This window comes from Canis lupus, chromosome 6, assembly GCF_048164855.1.
Source record: "Canis lupus baileyi chromosome 6, mCanLup2.hap1, whole genome shotgun sequence".
Lineage (NCBI taxonomy): Eukaryota > Metazoa > Chordata > Mammalia > Carnivora > Canidae > Canis > Canis lupus.
This window is the reverse complement of record NC_132843.1, coordinates 43,544,270-43,566,864: the sequence shown is the minus strand read 5'-3', so window position 1 is coordinate 43,566,864 and position 22,595 is coordinate 43,544,270. Positions and strand designations below refer to the sequence as shown.

Genomic DNA, 22,595 nt, shown 5'->3' with positions numbered 1-22,595 from the left:
TGTGGGTATGCAGTATAAGACATAAGATGTACCAAATAATAGATGCTGTGCATCTGAAAATTGAACAAGTTGCTGAAAGTCAAGCAGTGCTGGAGGAGACATAGCACGTGGGGACACTGGGGTTTTGGCTGGAGAGCTATTTAACACCTTTATAACATGTGAGACTTACTCTAAGCCTAACAGTCTAAATCCAAGTCCTGATAAAATTCACCGAGTTTGAAAAGTGATCCTCCAAGTCAGGGGGATTGAGATGAATCTTAGCATTTCCACAAAGCTGCCCCAAAGAGTGTAATTGTAAGCTAACCCTTATTCAAGGAGATCAGGTGGTGGTTTTTTTTTAATCTGCTTCAATAATAATTGAGGATCTTTAGTGGAAGACAACAGAGTCCATCCTCTGAATAATTCTGTCAATGACCAACGTTTAATCAGAATTCACCAGATCAAACAAAAATGAGGATAGGATGGAGATTGTAATACAGACTTAAAAAATAAAAGTAGTCAGTAGAAACTTTGGTAGCACAGATGTTGGATTTAGCAGACAGAGATGTAATGAAGCTATCATAAATGTGTTTTTTTAAAACTTATTTTTATTTATTTATGATAGACATAGAGAGAGAGAGGGGCAGAGACACAGGCAGAGGAGAGGGAGAAGCAGGCTCCATGCCAGGAGCCCGACGTGGGACTCGATCCCGGGACTCCAGGATCGCGCCCTGGGCCAAAGGCAGGCACGAAACCGCTGAGCCACCCAGGGATCCCCAAATGTGTTTTTTTAAAATAAATATCGTTAAGGAATCAAAGTATAGTCTTAAAGATGGCTCAGATAAGGGATGTCAGAGGGAAAAGAAATCAAATGGACCTTTTAGAACTTGATAAGTTTAATAATAGACATAAAAAACTCACAGAAGGAGGTTAACAGCAGATTAGAAATAAGAGAAGAAAGTGCCAGTGAGTTTGAAGAAGGGTCATGTGATGATCCAGTCTGAAGAAGAGAGAGGAAAAAAATTGAAGCAAAATACATCTAGGCTCAGGGAGCTGCATCATTTGCATATCAGAAGGAAAAGAGAATGAAACAGGAGCAGCAAAATTTGTAGGATTGATGGCTCAGACTTACCAAATATGATGAAAAACAGAAATGTAAGTATCTTAGTATACCTCAAGGTTAAAAGAAAACACACTTGTCTACAATTAAACTCCTGAGAATTAAAGGTAAGGGGGTGGGGAATGGAAAGCAGCCAGAATTAAAAACCTATTACATACTTTGGGGAAACAATAAGGATAACCATAGGTCTCTCATCAGAAATAATGAAATGGTATCTTTAAAGTCATGAAAGAAAAAAAAATCTGTAAACCAGGAATTTTATGTCAAACAAAAATATTCTGAAATGAAGGTGCATAAAAAACTTTCAGTTAAATGAAAGAGACTAATCTCCAGCAGACTTGGATGCTAAAAAATGTTCTTTGTTGAGGGTTTTGGTGGCTTCGTTGGCTCCTTTCTGAAGCTGCTTGTAGTTACATGACTGCTGAACAAGGTCCAGTAGTTTCTTGGTGAGGTGGGCATCTGCAAGGGGGTAGGCCTTCGGATTTATATCAGCCTCAGTCATCTCTGCGATTCCGTGGTCCCCTAAAAAATGTTCTTTAAGGGGATCCCTGGGTGGCGCAGCCTTTGGCCCAGGGCGCGATCCTGGAGACCCGGGATCGAATCCCACGTCGGGCTCCCGGTGCATGGAGCCTGCTTCTCCCTCTGCCTATGTCTCTGCCCCGCCCCCCTCTCTGTGACTATCATAAATAAATAAAAATTTTAAAAAAGAATTAAAAAAAAAGTTCTTTAATCCAAAGGAAGGGATACCATTTGAATACTTAGATCCCTAGGATAAAGAATATCAGATATGATAAATAAGATCTGAAGGATAAAGAGAAGACTCTCATCTTTTCTTCAAAATTTACATAAAAGCCATCTGATGGGTGTGAAAAGCAAAAATAATCACACCATCAGGTGGGGTTATGATACTTGTAGAAGCAGTAACACAAACAGTGTAAACTGTGTCTATGGAACTGTGCTGCTTTGGGACACCTGTGTGAATGTGAAGGTCAGGTGGGCAGCAGATAACAGCAGGTATGACGTGATAAGGGAGAACTTGCCGAGCTGAGAAAACACAGAGTCAAATCAGGGAGGCTGTGGCATCAGGAAGTTTGGGATCAGGATTCTGTAGAGCAGAGTGCTAGACTGAAGAAGAATTCTAGGGGAAGACCTAGTGTTTCCTGAGTCCTGCAGGTCGTACGCCCCATACACTCAAAAACTGGGGCCCTTCTGGAGTCTAGTAGGCAGGCAGCCTTCCTTCCAAATCCCCGTGCGTTCCAGAATGCAGTGAGGACTGTGTCTGTAGGGGTTAACTTGATCCAGTTCTTTTTTTTTTTTTTTTGGAATTTAATCTTTATTTATAGGATACTGTAAGATAGGAGATTCCACATAGAAATAAGAAAACCTGGGTGGCTCAGCGGTTTAGTGCCTGCCTTTGGCCCAGGGCATGATCCGGGAGTCCCGGGATAGAGTCCCGCGTCGGGCTCCCGGCATAGAGCCTGCTTCTCCCTCCTGCTGTGTCTCTGCCTCTCTCTCTCTCTTTCTCTCTCTCTCTATGTCTATCATAAATAAATAAATAAATAAATAAATAAATAAATAAATAAATAAATAAATAAATAAATCTTTAAAAAAAAAAGAAATAAGAAACCCACTGAGAGGAGGAGCTTCATACAGTTTGTACAGTTCGGAACTGGTCAAGTATAGTTTCATTGTAAAAAGTGCTACAATAACAAAACACATTTAAAAAGAGTTCTTAGTAGAGAAACAATAAGACAAACTTCTACCAAACAGAGTACACAACAAACAACTTTCTGTCTTAGCTGTACAATCTAAAAGTTAAAGGTCCCAGGAGTGCCATCCTGAACTTGGAATGTATAGCCTTCAGAGGTAGTTTTGGGCACAATATTCTGATCTTCCTCTTACTCTACAGAGTAATACTTCTCAATCAAGTTTAATGAAGCTTTGTACACAGACTCATTTTCATGGTTTTGTAGAGCTTCAATTTTGTTCAAATCCCTGCATTCTTCAATCATTATACTAAGTTTCTCCGTTTCACCTAGTTTCTCAGCAGCCTGAAAGATGTTTGAAATGGCATCCAGAATAACTAGAATAATTTTGGTATCTTTTGCAGTTAAGAGGTTCATTAATGGTTCTATTATGCCACAATGAACGAGATATACAATCTGTTCAACTGTTCCACCACTTGTATGGTTGGTCACAGCCCACACAGCTTCCTTTTGTGTCTTAAAGTCTGCCTTAGAACACCAATGAGGAATGGGACTAATCCATGATTCACAACTTGCTGTATCTGATCCTGGCGAACAGCTGTGATGTTTGACATTGTCCATGTAGCTTCCTTCTGAATATTAGTTTTGGGGTTCGTTAGCAGGCTGGGAAAGACAGCAAGTGCTCCTGCATCTATTACAACCTGAGTCTGTTCGTCTGTCCCAGTGACAATATTTCCTATGGCTCTTAGCGCAGGAGTCACAATGGGTAATTCAGTAGCTCCTAGAAGTGTCACAAATTGGGGCACAACTCCTGTTTTCACAACCATTTCAATCCGTTCATTTGGACCATCAGTAAGGTAGGAAATGGCCTAGCAGGTATCTGCTAATACTTCTGGATCATCATGATGCAGGAGACGAACTAAGGTAGGAAGAATCTGTTCAACAGCATCTAACGGGGGTGCTGGATTCTTGTTGCGACAAAGGTTTTGAGAGTGTCCAAGTAAGGTTATGTAAGTAACCACATGCTAAAGATGACATATCAGGAACTGCAAGGAGAGCCAACAGTGGGTCAACTGCACCATACTTGATAACCAAGTTTTGAAAAACTGAACCATCACCTACAATGTTTCCTAGAGCCCATACAGCTTGTTCACTGATGTGGGCATGGGAAGATGCCAACAGAGAAATGAACGCTGGGATAGCACCTCCATCTACCACAACCTTGGTCTGTTCTGGTGTCCCAGAAGCAATGTTAGTGAGGGCCCAAGCAGATTCAAACTGAATAGGACTATAATCAGTTCTGCCCAAGAAGGACACAAATTTTGGAATCAAACCAGCCCGGATTATGTTGTCTATGGGGGGCTGTTTTTCCCTAGAAAGTTTCCTAGCAGCTTGAGTAGCCTGGAGTTGGCTTTCCAAATTGTTGCTATTTATGCCTTTGACAATGTCATCAACAGACCAATTTACAGTGCCATGGTTGTTGCGGTTTTCTTGCAGTGGAGAGGTAGTGTCATCAGAAAATGAGCTTACATTTCTCCTTTTCAGCATCTGGTTATCCTTCTTAGCTTTCCTCAGCTCCACATTAACTTCTATTTGGTGCTGCCTCATTTCTGTACTGTCTTTCCCCTTGTTCTTGAATCTGTTAAGGCGGGCATCTGGTGAATTAGCATTCTCATTGGTGGGCATGGTTATGAGACAAAGAGAGAAAGCTCCACGGCCAGCTCAGTCTTCCATGGGAGGCTGTGTGGGGCGCGTAGGCTGCGGGTCAGCTGCCCTCAAAACGTCTACCACGGATCAGCCCAAAGACAGTGTCCAGTTTGTTCTTTGAAATCCTGGATGTGTCTTCTTAGTCACTCGTTCTTTACTAATGATCTCAAAATAATTTTCCTGGACATAATAGCATGTTTATTCTCCATTTAGAAAACCAATGAACAAGTGTTTTTACTTGTTTTGTGTCTATTATTATTTTTTTATCAAAATGATCTATATATATTTTAAGAAGGTTTGTCCTAAAAACTGCATTTATTTGTTCTATTCTTTCTGCCTCTGTATCTCTTTTACTTTCAAACTATTGGCAAACACTTTCAGACTGCTGGCTGCTTGTTCTGTTGCTTCCTTTACTTAAAAATTTCTTATCATACTCGTGCTACTGTCTTTTGATTATTTACTTCTATGTATTACCTGTTAATTTCATATCATCTCATCCAACCCGTATGCTTTCTATATTCTTACTGTAAGCCTTCCCTCAAATCCTGTTCAATTCCCTATGATTCTATATAAATATTATGCATAGTTTTGCCATGCAGTTTATTGTAATTTCAATACTTTTCTTGAACATCTTTTTGTTGTTGGTGTAAGTGACCACTTTTCCTTGTTTCTCTATAACTCTCACCAGTTTATCCCCAAACTCTCCAGCCCATAATTCCTTTGTCATTCAGACACATTAAGTAACCTAGTGGTTCTCTTTTGTCTTTTGGAGAGAGATATACTAGAGTCTTGCCTTCTCCCTTCCTAATCTAGACTGTTCTGTTGGGCTGTTGTAGTAATGATATACAAGGATTACCTTACTCATCTTAAAAATCACTGTGCTGCTGTCTAGCAGTGGATCCTCTGTTTCCTGGAATCCATGTCTGGCTTTCTCTTCATCTAATAGTAGGTCCCAAGAAGGGTTCCAATGGAAGTAAATATTTTATAATCTTGCATGTGTAAAAGATGCTTTCACTTCTACCCTCATATGTGATTGATAATTTGTTTGGGCATAATATTACAGATTTCAAATGATTTTTATTAGAATTTAGCAGGCATTGCATTGTCTTCTAATTTATTGTTGAGACATCTGGTGCCATTCTGAATCTCAGTTCTTCTATTAAAACTTCCCCCCCTTTTCTAGAAGCTTTTGGGACATTCTGTTTCCCCCAGTGTTCTGAAATGTTATGATTATATGACTTTGTGTGGGTCATTATTTATCACCTCAGCAACTGCTTCAATTTTAGCCTTTCCCAAATTTTGTGACTTTCCAAATCAAGTGTCAGCTTGCTTTTTGGCTCTTACATATGAGTTGAAACTATGCCATCTTAAGCACTACACCTTTGTAGGAAGTCAGTTTCCAAGACGGATGTCCTGTTGTAGTTCTTTTTCTTCTTCTACAATTGTCTTGGCTTTTCTTGGCCATTTGCTTTTCCATATGATTGTTAGAATTATATTATTGGTTTACATACATACATGTACATATATACAAATACCCATTCAGAAACACAAGCTTGTAGACTTGCATTGAATTTAGAGGTGAATTTGGGGGAAATTTATGTCCATAACATGAAATCTTCCCTTTCACAAACATGGTGTCTCTCTCCGTTGCTTTAGGTTTTCTTGTATGTCTGTTATTGAAGTTTTATAATCATGTTCACTGTAAATCTGTTACCTTTATCTGTTAAGTTTGTTCCTAGGCATGCTGTGGATTTTGGGTGCATGGAGCATTTTACATTTTTTTCAGTTTAATAGCTTGTTGCTTTTGTTTAGGAACACAGCTGATTTTTGCATGCTCATCTCCAGACTAGCAAGCTTGCCAAGTCTTTTATTAGTTCAAAATAATTTATAGATTCTTCTAGGTTTGTACACAATCATATAATCCACAAATAATGATCAGCTTTAGGTTTTGTCTTTTACAAATGCTTACATATGCTATTTCCCCCCCTTATGCAATCAGTGACCTTCCGTACAATATTAAATAGATATGGTATTGGGGAGCTGCTTTGCCTTGTTCTTGATGCTGATTGGTGTTTTTCTGTAGTTTCAAGTTAAGTATGATGTTTGCTGTAAGCCTTTGGTAGATATTCTTTACAAGATTAAGAAAGTTTTTGTTTCTTTTTATGAAATTTCTGTTTCTTACTAGCAAAAGAATGTGTTGTTATGGTTGTTATTGTTGTAATCAAATGATTTTTTGCATCCATCGAGAAGATGATATAAGGGTGTTTTTCCTTTAATCTATTATACTGATGAATGATAGATTGTCTAATGTTAAATCATCCATTCTTTGGCCAAATGTAACTTTATTGTGAAGATGTTGTTATTTTTGAAAATTGCTGGATTGACTCTGCTAATATTTTATATTAGATTGTTACCTAAGATTCATATCTGAGATTGATTATTCTGAGATTGCAGTATGATTTTTTTTTCTCATTGTCCTTGTCTGATTTGTGTATTTGGGTTATTTTATCCTTATAAAATGGATAGGGGAGTAGTCATATCCTCTACCCTTATCCATTTTGGCTTTAGAACAGTTTATATAATACAGGGGTTGTTTATTTCCCATGAAATTGGTAGAATTCACTTTTAAATAATCTTTGCGTTGGTGAGGTTTTGTTTTCCTCTTGGTTTTTTTGGTTTGTTTTCCAGGTAGATTTTATACTATTGATTCAAATTTTTTAATGGTTATAGGTCTCTTTGGTTTTCTATTTCTTCCTGAGTCAGTTTGGTAAGTTATTTTCTTTTTCTATGAAAATTTTCTATTTTCTCTGAGTTTTCAATTTTGTTGGTATAATGTTCCTATTGTACTCTTATTAGCTTTAAAATCTCTATTACATGTGTTTTTTTTTTCAATCCTAATGTTGTTTGCTTGTGCTTTTCTTTTCCTTCATCATTTTTGATATATAGCGCATTTTACTATTTTCAGTCTAAATATTTTCCAGCTTTAGTTGGAATACCTCTGTGGACCATTGATTATTTAGATATGTACCTTTTAATATCTATAGTATAGTATTTACTTATTTGGTTATTTCTGTCAGTTTTACTTTACTGGAGAATGGGCTGATTTGATTTTTTTTCTGGCATTTGTCAAGATGTGCTTTTTGCTTTATAACAGGCTCGTTTTTATAGTGTTATTTGCTTGTTTGAAAATAATATACTCTTTTTAATTTCTGGGTGCAGGTTTCTATGTAAGTCCATAAGATTGAAGTTGTTCATTTGTTGTTCATTTTTTTAATATTCTTACCAGTTTTATTTCTTTCTGCTATATCATCTATTATTTAAAAAGTCTTACCATGATACTGAACTTATTAATTTTTCCTTGTCATCATCAATGTTTTCATAATCATTTTGTAGCTACGTTGTTAGGTATATTATTCAGAATTACTATTCCAGAGTATTTTCTTTTACAATTATGTTAATGAATTTTAAAAAATCCTAATAACAGTTTTACCCTAGGAATCTGTCTTAACTGATAGAAATATAGCCAGCTTAACTTCCTTTTAAATTTTTTATTTATTTATGATAGTCACACACACACACACAGAGAGGCAGAGACATACGCAGAGGGAGAAGCAGGCTCCATGCACCAGGAGCCCGACATGGGATTCGATCCCAGGTCTCCAGGATCGCACCCTGGGCCAAAGGCAGGCGCTAAACCACTGCGCCACCCAGGGATCCCTTAACTTTCTTTTAACATCTGCCTGATGTATCTTTTCCATCCTTTTACTTTTAACCTTTCTGTGTCCAATGTTTAGGTATATCCCTTTTAAACAGATTATTGCTAATTTTAAAAAATATTTGTTCATTTTGGTTTTATTTGTCACCCAGTGTGATATTGCTGTCTTTTAATAGATAAATTTTAATCCATTTAGGAATTTCATGATAATCAATACATTTGTATTTATTCTTATTATCTATTTTTTTTGCATTTTTACATTTGTTTTTATTTAATTATTCTTAGTATCTGATCTTGTACTGTTTACTGTAAGTTTTGCTTGCTTGTTTGCATGCATGCTTCCCTCTTTCCCACCCCCCACCTTTTCTGCCTGCTATTGACTTGGTCAAGTTTAGTTTAATTTCTCATTTTATTTGCTTCTTTGAAAGCTATACATTCTATTTCAAATATTTTAATGTTTATCTTTAAATTTTTAACGTTTAAAGTTTACCAAAAGTCTAGAGTCTCAGATTTTCCACCATATTCCTAAGCCAAACAAGAAACTCAGTTTATCTTATGCCATATACAAAAATTAACTAAAAATTAATCAAAGACCTGAATATGAGACCTAAAACTATAAAACTCTTAGAAGAAAAGATAGGGGAAAACTTTATGACATTAGATTTGGCAGTGATTTCTTGGATATAATACCAGACAATAGGCAGTAAAAGGAAAAATAGATAAATAGGACTACACCACCATTAAAATTTTTTTTTTGCATTGGAAGACATAGTCATTTAGTGAAAAGGCAACCAGTAGAATGAGAGAAAATACTTGCAAATCATATATCTTATTTAGGGGCTAATTATTCAGAATACGTGAAGAATATCTGTAACTCAATAACAACTCAATTCAAAATGAGCAAAGTACTAGAATAGACATTTCTCCTAAGAAGATATACAAATGGCCAGCAAGCTCAGTGTCACTAGTCATTAGGGAAATGCAAATCAAAGATACTACTTCATTCCCAATAAGTGGCTACTATTAAAACAAAACAAAACAAAAAACCCCACAACCCTGCAATAAAACAGAAAATAAGAACTGTTGGTGAAAATGTGAAAAAATTAGAACTTGTGCACTGTTGGTAGGAATGTAAAATGTAAAATGCTGTAACCACTCTGAAAAACATTATGGCACTTCTTCAGAAAATTAAAAATGGAATTATTGTATGGTCCAGCAGTTCTACTTCTGGGTATATACTTTGCAGAATTGAAAGCAGGGACTTTAAGAGGTATTTATACACCCACATTCATAGTATCCACAATATCCAAGAGATGTAAGTAATCAAGATGTCCATCAGCAGATGAATGGATGAAGAAAATGGTATTTACATACAATGGAATATTATTCAGTTTTAAAAAGAAGGAAATTTTAACACATGATACATCATGAGTAACCTTTGAAAATGTTATCTTAAGTGATTTAAGCCAGACACGAAAATGTCAAATATCGTATGATTTCATGGCTCTTGAGGCCCCTAGGGTAGTCAGATTTAGAGATAGAAAGTACAGTGGTGGTTGTCAGGACCTGGAGTGGGGTGGGAGGTGGGCAGTGGGTAGTTATTGCTCAATGGATGCAGAGTTTCAGGTTTGCAAGATGAAAAGAGTTCTGAAGGAAAGTGGTAATGATTGCACCACAGCATGAATGTGCTTCATGCCACTGGAGTATATGCTTGGAAATGGTTATAATGGTAAATTTTATGTTGTGTATATTTTATCACAATTAAAAATAATAATTGAAAAAAAAAAATAATAATAATTGAAAAGTAAGTGAAAAATAAAGATGAGAAAACAAGAAACTTAAACCACTTGAATCCTAATTGTTCCCTTGGTAACATGTTACTGTTTTCTGGTACTTTAGTTCCATCTGATTTCTCAGCCTTTAGATGGTTTTTCTCTCCTCCTTTGCCATCTCTGTTTCTCCTTCTCTTTTTCCTACTCCTCCTTGTCCTCATCCACTTGACATTGTTTTATCTAATTAACAACCATATGTATGAACTAATATCTTTGTTCACAATAGCTTCTATTGTCACATTCTTCCACATGGGTTAAATTTCTTGTTTCCTGAAGTGTGTCCTTAGGTCTATCTGAGAGAGTCTGTACCTGGAAATTCACTCATTCTTTGTGGAAAATGTCTGTACTTAATCCTAATTGGTAGGTCATAATTAGTTGACAAATATTGGCAGATTTTTATAATATACCTTTTCACTTACAATATACCCTATAGAGTAGAGGCTATCATGTGGGGTAGCCTCTTGCTTCAAACATATAAGCTGAGGACAGTCCTCATGTGTATATTAAAATCCAAATACCAAGAAAATGGAAACCAGCATTCCCCAACTCCACTCCTGCTGTAATGCTTATTATCACCTTGGTTCTCAAACATTTGGTTACTTGCCCCTAAGAATTTCTTTTTTTTTTAAGAGCTCATTTATATGTTTATAAAAATGGTTGTTGTATTTTATCTGTATTCTTAAGAGTTCCCAATGCAAGAGTTTTCAAGTTACTTTATCTTAGTATTACCAAAGAGGAAGTCCATTCTAATAATTACTAAGAATGATATTTTTTTCAAGAATGATTTTTTCCAGAATATTAACAATTATTCTATCTTGAGAATGTTCTTTTTTTGATATGCTTATTTAAAACCTGCAAAGAAACAATTTTCTTTTACTTCTGAGTACCTTACAAGATGTGTGCCCAGCACTCGATGGGATGAGCACTGGGTGTTGTTATGCTATATGTTGGCATGTTGAACTCCAATAAAAAATATATACACAAAAAATAATTGATTATTCAAAAGCCATTTAGAAATGGGTTTCTCCTGGTCCACGCTTTAAACAGTCAATCGAGACCCATTGTCTGGATATTCTTTTTGATTGGTTCACTCTGTTCTATTGTATTGAACTCATTTAAGTGCTTCTGTTTTATAATTGTGTGGGATTTGGGGGTAATTCATTCAAAGGTGTACATCCTATAAATAAATTATTCCCCTTTAGCTTCTAAAAAAAAAAAAGGTGTTCCCAGGATCATTTTTAGTGATTATTTTCTTATTTACATCTAACTTGCCATAATTATATGCCCAACTATTTTTCTCTATTGGGACTTAATTTTTTGAAGAATATGTTTCAAACCCCTTTGTAATTTTTAATTAATAAGTAGTTTGCAGTATTTTATCAATATTTATTTCCTTAGATTTCAATTAAGGTGTTTCAAAATAATTTCCAGGTTGCTTATAAGTATTGGCCTGTTTTTTCAGGCTAGATTTTCTTTTAAACAAATTGTAGAATTTTCCTACTTCCATTATTTATATGAATGTGTTGGTTAGATAAGACCAATAATAAGAGTGTTCTGTACTAAATATTCAGTTTGTTTTTAATGACTGTAGTGTTACCCTAAGTGTAGTCAATGAACAACCGGCAAAAATAAAGATTTTATAGTATTTTGGAACCTGGAGAACTGTTAGTGTGGACATTATGTACAATTTAACTAATGTACAAGGAGGCTAAATTCAGGTATGACAAAATTGTAATTGTTTTGAAATAATGTTTGTTGTGTATGTAAGTGTAAATATTTTTAATTAAAAATTATTTGTTTCTAATATAGTAGATTACTAAAAATGTGTGAACTTCTTCAGGTCCAGTCCTCAGTGGCTGTTGGAACTCCAGATTATATCTCTCCTGAAATCCTTCAAGCCATGGAAGATGGGAAAGGAAGATACGGGCCTGAATGTGACTGGTGGTCTCTGGGGGTCTGTATGTACGAAATGCTTTATGGAGAAACACCATTTTATGCAGAATCTCTGGTGGAGACCTATGGAAAAATCATGAATCATAAAGTTAGTATATTTTACTGTTTTTCAAATGAATGTGGTAAATGGTACATACAATAAATTTAAAGTAATGTGATAGTTAAAAAGAAAATGTTTTTTAAAAACAATGAGCATTCTAATTTCTATACTAATAGGGGACATGATGAACATGAATAATCAAAATCCATAAATTATACATAAAATCATTAGTTCTAACCGTCTCCTACATTTTATTAGAAATGCTAATAAATAGGAAACTAAATGGGTCTCTCCAGTAGAATAACAGAGTTGGTAAGCAGATAACCTATGTCCTTACTGTAAGTATACTCATGACTAGAATACATTTAAAAAATTCTCATCCTTAGCCACAATAAATGAAATCCAAATCAAAATAAAACTGAGATGTTCTTTTTCCCCCTGGCAAAGATGAAAAGAAAAATTATATTCTGTACTCTGAGTAACCCAGCGAGGTGGACATTGTTAGATATTGTTGATAGGAAAATATATTGATGTGACCTTCCTGTCAACAAGTCTGTAAGTATGCATTTAGAGCCTTTAAAAATGGTTAGAATTTGGGATTGAGCAACTTCAGTTTTAGGAATCTGCCCTAAGGAAATACTCAGTTTAAACAAGATGTATGTACGAGGATACCTGTTCCAGTCTTATTTACAATCAAAACAGGGAAGACAATCCAGATTCACCATAGGAACAAATTAATAGAGCCTTCATCCATTGAGTTCCAAGCAAAATAGAAGTAAATTGTAATTAAAAGAGGAAGGTTCTGATTGGTCTCAGAAGATTGTGAGCAGTTGCAAACACCTGGAATAGAAATCCTGTAAGAGGACGGTGAGACCATTGTGAGCAGTTGCTTTACCTACAAATAAACCAGTTGACCCCCTTCTGTGGAGTTGACACTCTTATACCTGGCTGCCAGGATAATTTGCTAAGTAGTTATGGAGAGTTGGAAGACTGGGAATAGCTATCTGCAGGGTTGTAAAGAGTACGGAAAGCATTACAGAGAGAAATCCTGTGACCAGGAGTGGCTTGCTTGAACTCCCTGGGCCTTGTGTCTCTTCTGTAAAATCAGGCTAATGGTGGCACCTGCCTTAGAGGATTGCTGTGAGGGTTACAGATGTTAAGCACATCCAGGAGTCAAGCGCATGGTCCATTCTGTACAGGTGTTTACTGCTGTTACGTAATCCCTAGTTTGTGACGTATAGGAACCTCATCAGTTCTATGCACTCGATTGAAATGTTGAGTCAGATGCTACTTTTGATACGTCCTCTTCATTCTGACAACAGTTTGAGGAATTTTTGCATTTAATTTGTTCTTTCTACAGCGCATGTGTGACTAAGTCACGTATAAAATTAAAAAATTCTTTTAGGAAAGTGCTCTTTTCTTTTGTAGTATGAGTAACTTTGCACCAGCATACACTTATTGGACATTTTTAAAAGAAAATGCATTTTTAAGAAAGTAAATACCAATCAATCCACTTAGGGAGTTAAATAATGATTTATATTCCGTTTTGATTATTCTGTGTTTAGGAGAGGTTTCAGTTTCCAGCTCAAGTGACGGATGTGTCTGAAAATGCTAAAGATCTGATTCGTAGGCTCATTTGCAGCCGAGAACATCGACTTGGCCAAAATGGAATAGAAGACTTTAAGAAACACCCATTTTTCAATGGAATTGATTGGGATAATATTCGAAACTGTGAAGCACCGTATATTCCAGAAGTTAGTAGCCCAACAGATACATCGAATTTTGATGTGGATGATGATTGTTTAAAGAATTCTGTAAGTATGACACTGCAAAGAAATTCTGTCCCTCTCATTCTTTCCAATGTGGTTATAAAGCAATTTATGGACCTCCTTATCAATTCCCAGTCAGACATTTATCATGGCTTCTAGTATCTGTTCTCTTATACATCAAAAAATGAGGAGAATTCACTGAGGTGAAGATTTTTATTCATGACAAGAAGCAAAATTAAAATTCACATATTTGCTAATTAGATCAGTTACACTGTAAGGCTTCCTAGGAAGAAGGGAAATGAGATGCTTAGAAAAGTGGACTTCATGATGGCAGAGTGAAGAGATTGGCAAATCTCTCCTTAAAAAGCTCCATAATACTGGACAGAATTGTCAGAAACAACCACTTTGGGGCTTGACAACTCAACCCTTGTCAAGGTAAATAAATTGAGAAGCATTTATTCAGGAGAAACCAGACTTTGGTTAAAAACTGCCGCCCACCCCCTTCCATCAGCTTGGTTGGGGCTGTAGAGCTGCTGGCAGGAGGCTGCTTATTTGGGCTGACTTGATTTGAAGAGCTATCCATGCCCAGTGGTGGTGTAACCAAAAATAGCAGACTTGGTAGGAAGTGAATGGGGGATAAATCTACAGCCTTGCTATCCTGAGGTTATAGCCTCACTTGAGGTGAGTGGCAAACCAGCAGAGTTGCCAAACATTTGACCTTTCTTAGCTTGTGAGCCAGCATAGGTCATCAACCTCTGCTCTAAACTTTTAGGTTGTTCTGTTATAATTTAGGACAATGAGAACATAAAATTTTATGGTTGTTGAAGGCCTTTTTAGCCTTCTTAATTTGAACTTTATTTTTTATTCCATTATTTTATTTTTTTGACATTTTATTGATTTATTTGAGAGAGAGAGTGAGCGAACATAAAGCAAGGGAGGTGTAGGGAGAGAGGGAGAAGCAGACTTCCCACTGAGTAGGGAGCTTGATGTGGGCTCAATCCCAGGACCCTGAGTTCATGACCTGAGCTGAAGGCAGAGGCTTAACTGACTGAGCCACTCAGGCACCCCCACCCATTATTTTGTTTCTTATGATTTTAATTCTGCACTAAGAATTTTTATATTGATTTTATATCACTTTTCACTCCCAGTAAGTAGCATATGTAAGGCAGGTAAGAACTTCTTATGCTTCCGTCTTTGGGCCTCCAAGAAAAAATGAAATGATGTTTCCTCATCAGTTTGTTATCATAGGAATTAAAAGAATTATATTTACTATAAACAGAAATTTGGGTCATTCCAAGTTAAATATGTAGTACAGTTGATTCTGATTACGGTAGTTATATGTTCAATAAAGTTCCCATGTACACAGTATGAGTATTGAACTCCTGTTCCTAGGGGGATTTCAGAGTTAGGTTCTTCTGAGCCGCTTCATGTCATGAGCCAGTCAGTACATAACTTTGTTTTATGTATGTTTCTATTTAAAGACACCTTATTTAATACATATTGTTGATTAACATCACATTCAAAGTGAACAGCAGTGTGACTCATGCCTGAGCAAAGGTCCTCTAACACACATGTATTTGTAAGGCAGAGCATCTCCTTGTTTAGGCCCAGCTGGAAACTTAGGCATCCGGCAGCTCAATTTTTTTTTTTTTTTTTCCTTTGGATATGTCTGTGAGTGATTGCAGAAGTACTGTGAATATTGATTTGGGTTACAAATAACTTTTAGTGATGAGGCAAATCTGCACATATGCATACATGAATAATCATGTGCTCTCAATGTCAGACTTAAAGTCTTGAGTTTAATTTTATCAGAATGTAAAAAAAAAAATTTATCAGAATGTTAGTGTTCATTGTCTGGATTCTAGAGATCACTGCACGTCTGCACCACACTTAATCTGTTTCTAAATCCAATAGTCGTGTTATTTGCTACTGACAGTTAATATTATAGACCAACCTCCAGGTCACAGTTACTGATTTCTTACCAGGTATTTTTTCCTCCTTCAGGAAACGATGCCCCCACCCACACATACTGCATTTTCTGGCCACCACCTGCCATTTGTTGGTTTCACATATACCAGTAGCTGGTAAGTTGGAAAAGTTACCATAATTTGGATAGTCCATAATTTGGACAACTTAAAGCAAATTAAGATGAATTGAGGTCTTAAAAAATATGTAAGAGAATCTTAGAAGTTGAAAAAAATTTTAAATATAGGCTGAAGTTACTGCCGGAAAAAAGATGTTCTGTAATGAATAGAACATGGGAGAATCTTAAGTCATTTTGGACAAGAATCTTCCTCTTAGCAGTGGGGCAGGAATCAGAAGAGTCCCTGGCTATTGAGCAAATATGTTCCAGGCACCAACCACCAAGACCAGCAATCCTAGCCATGCTTTCTTGGGTTGTCATTACACTGCCCACTTCCTGGTCCTCCTTCCTCGGTTTGGGCTGAGTATGATTGTAATAATCACTTCTTGTGTGCTACCTCAGTGCCTCACCTGCCTCTTGTTCTCTTATACAATTTTGCTGAGTTGACATCATCATTACAGTTCAATTTCCTGCCCAAACCCGTGCAGTTCAAAGCGTCCAGAGAAAAACACCTGACCATTCTTATTAGTCTCACCTTCCATGTTCATGATTACCAGCACCCTTTTTGCTGCCTGTGCTCACTCTCCTGCTCTCCTGGACAACTGTTCCATACTCTCTACTTGCCTCTGAAACCTCTTACCCTGCTGTCTCCTGATCTCACTTCTTCTTGCATGGAGAGGTTGAGGCAGACAGCTTTCACAGGCTCCTTTGCACGTCTATCACCTGCCTGCCTCTGGCCCTGAGCACTCATCTGTGTGGATGATACTGGGGGTGGAGGGACTCCCAGTCAGCCCTGTCTCACTTGTCTCATCTGGTTTGTTGTGGCTTCTTCCCATCACAACACTTCCATCTCTTAGCTTCCAGAGCACTTGCCTGACTTCTTACCTTTCTGGCCGCTCCTTCTCTGTCTCTGCATCTGATGCCTTCTGATCTCCTGATCTCTTGTGCCCCACGGCTTAGTCTTGGGTCCGTTTCCATTTATACTGTGGTGCATTCCCAGATACTTGCTGTTGCCCTCTGACTGTGAGACCCTTCTGCTCTCTCCTACTTAAAATCTCTCTGAACTATCTCCTTCACATGTTTATAATCTAGTCTCTTAGATTTCTCTGAACCTGTCTGGTCCTGCTAAAAGATAAGTCAGGGGCAGCCCAGGTGGCTCAGCGGTTTAGCGCCGACTGCAGCCCAGGGCGTGATCCTGGAGACCCGGGATCGAGTCCCACATCGGGCTTTCCGCATGGTGCCTGCTTCTCCCTCTGCCTGTGTCTCTGCCTCTCTCTCTCTCTCTGAAAAAAAAAAAAAAATTTAAAAAAGAAAAAGTCAGAACGTGTCACTTCCCTGTTCAGGATGAATCCCCACTGCCCCCCAATTCCAGTGGCTTGTATCTTAATCCAACATTCTTAACAAGACCCTGCATGACTGGCTCACTTTATCTTTCTGTTTCCCATTACTCTTGACCTTGCTGATTGCACTCGAGCCGCATACATCTCTTTCTGGCCTATGAACATGTCAGACGTACTCTTGTCTCAGGGCTTTTACTTCTGTTCCATCTGCCTGGAATGCTCTTCCCCCCTGTTATTCCCTGGGTTGGTCCCCTTCCTCCCTCCTGACTTTATTCAACATTCCTTTCTGAGTGATAGCCTCCTGGCCACTTTTTCTAGATTTATTTCTTCCCCCTCATACTTCACCTCTCCTCTGCAGCTTTTCTCCCTAGCATTCAGCACCATCTGATGCCCTGAATATTTTGCTTATTTATTTTATTTTTCTCTGTCTCTGTCATGGGAGCATAAGTTGTAAATCGGGCAAGTGCCAGTTTTGCTCACTGCTCAGTGTCCAGCACTTCAAATATTTTTAGCTAAATTGTATTGAATTAAAGGAAGCATTTCACTTTTGAGTCCAAATTCTGATGAAGAGGACCATGTGTGTGCTTCTGACTCCTGTTTCACTTACGTGGTCACCTTGTTTTCAGTGAACATCATTTTATAATATGCAGTTATTGAAATAAAAAAATAATTGGGACTACTTCTCATTTTTAAAAAATGCTTCTAAAAAGTGGTTTGTGTTGAGTTTTGCCAACAGTGTGTTTTCCTGTCTCCTGAGATGGCTACCTGTAGCTAGGTATTAAAGTCCATGTTTTAAACAAACAGCTGCAGGAGGCTCTCTTTGCTTCTTCGGACTTTCTCTTCTGTGTGAACTCACATTTGTCTGTTTCTTCAGTGTTCTTTCTGATCGGAGCTGTTTACGGGTCACGGCTGGTCCTGCGTCCCTGGACCTTGACGTCAGTGTCCAGCGGACTCTAGACAACAACCTGGCCACTGAGGCATATGAGAGGAGAATTAAGCGCCTCGAACAGGAGAAGCTGGAGCTGAGTCGGAAGCTTCAAGGTAAGTATGTTATAACGATGGCGTCTTCCCTTTGGGGGGTGGACTCAGAGTTTGAAGAACTCTTGATTATGGGGGGTCGTTGTATCTTGAGATTTTTGTATGAAGGTGAAACACATGCAATTGAAGACACTTATGCAGAATACAAAGTAATACTGTTTATGTAGACTCATGATATGAGCAGTAACCCACACACAACACATCGATCATCTCTCCTTGGGTATGTGTGCCTGGGAACACCCCCCTGGGAGAAGGAGATGGGGCTCATTGGGAGAAAGGAGCCCTTCCCATCCAGGGTAGCGCTCTGTGTCACGGTCTTATTTCCTTAGCCTGGCAAGCACAACTTCCTGGCAAACACTGGCCTTCTCTGCACGAGCACTCCTGTTGTGATACCTGGTGACTGGAAACTGCACATGACTTCTCTTGGTCCCTTACACGTCCAAGAATCTTGTCCTCTGCCTGACCTCATCTCCTTGGGTCTTGACATTGCAGTATCTGAGATTCTTTATGAGTCTCCATTTCAAGCAAGCCCTGCATCTTTTCCTGTTGGTAGTGGGCTAGTTCCAGGCACCTCCTGCCTTCCTTCAGCTACACTGTCACCTATGCCTCGTGCCAACCTTCGATGGATCCTCATGTCCATTGCTCTGTCTGTCCCACTCCCTTGCCTGCTAAGGTGCCTGCAACCACGTGTCTGGAGGTCCTGTACTTGGGGCAGGCCAGGTACTGACTGGTGGCACTTCTGATTGACCTGCATGAGTCTCCAGGCGACTCTCAGGGAGCATTTCTCAGGCTGCACCTTCTTACCTGTCAGCCTCTGACTGAGCTGTTTGTCCCCCTCCTGACAGCTCTTTCTGCTTTTGGCTTCTGGGACACTTGAATCTCCTGGTTTTCTTTTTCCTTACAAACCAGTTACTCTGTCTTGCTTCCTGAGTTTTCCTGGACTCTCTGACCTCTGAATGTCCAGGCCCTGCAGAGTTGTCCAGTTTCTGACTGCTGAGAGCTACAACCTTCCAGGCATCATTAAGCCCTCTCCTTGTGTCACACCTCATGACTCATCTGCCAGCAAACCCAAGCAGCTCTGCCGTCACAGAAGATCCAGAGTCTGATCACTGCTCACTCTGCAGCTACCACCCTGTTCACATCACCACCACTGTCTCCTGCCTTCTCTTAATAGCTTTCTAGCTGCTTCCCTCACCTTACCTTGTTCCCTCTTCTCCCATTGCTCTTTCTGTTTCAGCCACCCTGGGTTCCTTGGCTGTTCTTTCCACAAACTGGGCATGTCCCCACCTCAGGGCCTTTGACCCATCTATTGCCCTGCCTTAAATTTTCTTCCTTTGGTGTTCACATGATTCATTCCCTTACCTCCTTCAGGCTTCTCCTCGAGTGTTACCTTTCAGTGAGGCCTTCCCTGACCACTCTGTTTGAAACCTAATCTTGCTTTATCTCCAGCACTTACTGTCCTGTCCCCCTTTCCTGCTGTATTTTCTCCAGAATAAAGGACATAACATACAATTTATTTTACTTCTTTTGTGAATGAAGGAATGTATGTATAAATAATCAAAAAGCTTGTAGCTTTTAAGAGAGAAAGAGTCAAAGTTTTACAATAAAGTTTTGCTGGTATACCAGTAGAGAAAAAAACTACAGACGTCAGTAAAACAGACTGCTTTCTATTTTTCAATAAGTTGCTAAGATCTGTGCATGTGTATTACTTCTTTTTTTGTGTATGTGTATTACTTCTTCCTTGCAAGTTGTTTGTTTTGATTTTTAATTAAATGTCTTTACCATATGTCATTGTGTAAATTTAAGATATACAACTTGTTAATTTGATATGTTTGTATACCGTAATGAGATTGTCACATTAGATAATGTGTGTACCCCTGTGTATAGTGTTTTTGTCCATATTATGACACTGCATTAGATCTCTGTGACTTATTTACTACCTGTTGTGAGTTGGTACCCTTAGACGAGATCAGTCTTATCCCCCCACTCCTGCCCTGTCCCCTGGTAACTACAGTTCTACTCTACTCTTTGTTTTTCACAAGTTTTTTAGATCTCATATATGAGTGTGCTTATCTTTCTCTCTGTGACTGAGCGTTGTGTGCTCATGGTCCATCCATCTGTATTGTCACAAATGGCAGGATACTGTCCTTTCTCATGGCTGAATAACATTCCATTGTGGACATATGCCCCCATGGGCCTTCAGATTGTTTCCATATCTTGGTTTTAGTGAATAATGCTTCAGTAAACATGGGGGCACATATATCTCTTTGAAACCCTGCTTTCATTTCCTTTGAGTATATAACCAGAGGTGGAATTTTTGGATGATCTGGCAGATCAATTTTTAAGTTTTCTTTTTAAAGATTTTATTTATTCGTGAGACACACACACACAGAGAGAGAAAGAGAGAGAGACACAGGCAGAGAGAGAAGCAGGCTACATGCAGGGAGCCTTACGTGGGACTTGATCCCAGGTCTCCAGGATCATGCCCTGGGCTGAAGGCAGCACTAAACCACTAAGACACCTGGGCTGCCCAATTTTTAAGTTTTTAAGGAAACTTCATAACGTTTTCAGTGGTGTTTGGACCAGTTGATATTCCCACCAGTTGCATACAAGGATTCCCTTTTCACTACATCCCTGTCAGCACCTATGACAGGTCATCTCTTGTCTTCTTCTTGATGGCTGTTCTGACAGGTATGAGCATTGTAACATTTCATTGTGGTCTGTTGTTTTTCTGGCCTCTGTTTTATTTGTTTCTGCTCTGAACCTTATTTTTTCTTCTCATTTGCTCACTTTGGGCTAATTTATTCTTTTTCTAGTTCCTTGAAGTGCAAATTAGATTAATTGAAATATTTCTAATTTCTTAATATGTACATTTGTTGCTTGAACTTTCTCTCAGAACTGCTTTAATCCATCCATTCCACAGATTTGGTATGTTGTATTTTTGTTGTCATTTGAGAAACTTTTTATGTCTTTTTTGATTTCTCCGTTGACCCAGTGGTTGTTTAGAATTATTTAATTTCCACATATTTGTAGATCTCACTTTCCTCTTGTTGATTTCAATTTCATACCATCATGGTCAGAAAAGATGATATAATTTCTTCTTATGTCCTATCATATGATCCGTCTTGAAGAATGTCCTGTGTGCACTTGAGAAATATGTGTATTATGCTGGTGGTGGGTAGAATGTTCTGTAATACCTGTTAAGTCCATTTGTTCTAAAGTAGGGTCCGATTGCAACATTTCCTTGCTGATTTTCTGTCTGGATGGTTCATCCATTACTAATAGTGGAGTAGTGAAGCCACCTACCATTACTGTACTGTCTGTTTCTTCCTTAAGATCTCTTAGTATTTGCTGAATATATTCCAGTGCTTGGGTGTCATGAGTGTATATATTTATAATTATTATATCTTCTTAATATATTGATGCCTTTATCAGTATAAAATGATCTTTGTCTCATTACCATTTTTGGCTTGAAGTCCATTTTGTTTGATGTAGGTATGGCTGTTCTCACTTTTGATTTTCACTTGCTTGAATACTTGGAATATTATCTTCCATCCCTTCACTTCGAGCCTATGTATATCTTCCAAGCCGATGAATGTCCTTTTAAGCAGCATATACTTGGGTCTTGTTTTTGTTTGTTTGTTTTTTAGAGAGAGAGTGTGCACATGCATAAGCAAGGGGAGGGGGAAGAGTAGAGGGAGAAGGAGAAAGAATCTTAAGCAGGCTCTATGCCGAGCACAGGGCTCCATCTCATGACCCTGAGATCATGACCTGAGCTGAAATCAGGAGTAGGGTCTTAACTATGTGAAACACCCAGGCACCTCCTGGGGTTTTTGTTTGTTTATTTGTTTTTAATACATCCAGCCACTCTGTGCCTTTTCATTGGGAATTCAATCCATTTACATTCAGGGTGAGTATTGATATTTATTTAAGCACTTACTATTGCCATTTTATCTTTTGCCTTCTGGTTATTTTGTCTTTCCATTGTTTCTTTTTAACTTTTGTTTCTCTCTACCTTTGCCGTTTGGTGGTTTTCCGTGGTGATTTGCTTCTTTTCCCTTTTTTTATGTTTTGTGTTTCTGCTCTCAATTTTTGCCATGCGTTAACTATGAGGTTAGTATAAAATGTCTCCTAGATAAACCAATCCTTTCTCTGCTGAAAGCAACTTACCTTTATTCACCTATAAAGGTTCCATCCTTTTATGACTCCTTTTTTATATATCTGGTGTCACAATTTTATCTCTTTTTTTGCTATGAATTTGTTACCAAATTATGATAGTTAAAGTTATTTTTTTAAGAGAGAGAGAGAACCCA

The 22,595-nt window shown here is 38.1% G+C and overlaps 1 protein-coding gene and 1 pseudogene across 22 annotated transcripts in view; one reads left to right on the top strand and one right to left on the bottom strand.

Moving 5' to 3' along the window:
• CDC42BPA (CDC42 binding protein kinase alpha) overlaps nucleotides 1-22,595 on the top strand; it is a 306,715-nt gene that overhangs the window by 145,566 nt on the left and 138,554 nt on the right. For all 22 annotated transcript variants that reach the window (XR_012032812.1, XM_072830231.1, XM_072830229.1 and 19 more), the window contains 4 exons: nucleotides 11,900-12,100; nucleotides 13,618-13,866; nucleotides 15,826-15,905; nucleotides 18,119-18,285. Coding sequence is in view for 21 of the 22 variants with exons in the window: in XM_072830231.1 (XP_072686332.1) it covers nucleotides 11,900-12,100; nucleotides 13,618-13,866; nucleotides 15,826-15,905; nucleotides 18,119-18,285 (697 nt within the window). In the remaining variant the exon portion in view is untranslated. The remainder of the gene's footprint in view (nucleotides 1-11,899; nucleotides 12,101-13,617; nucleotides 13,867-15,825; nucleotides 15,906-18,118; nucleotides 18,286-22,595) is intronic.
• LOC140634709 (importin subunit alpha-1 pseudogene) lies at nucleotides 2,716-4,491 on the bottom strand (annotated as a pseudogene).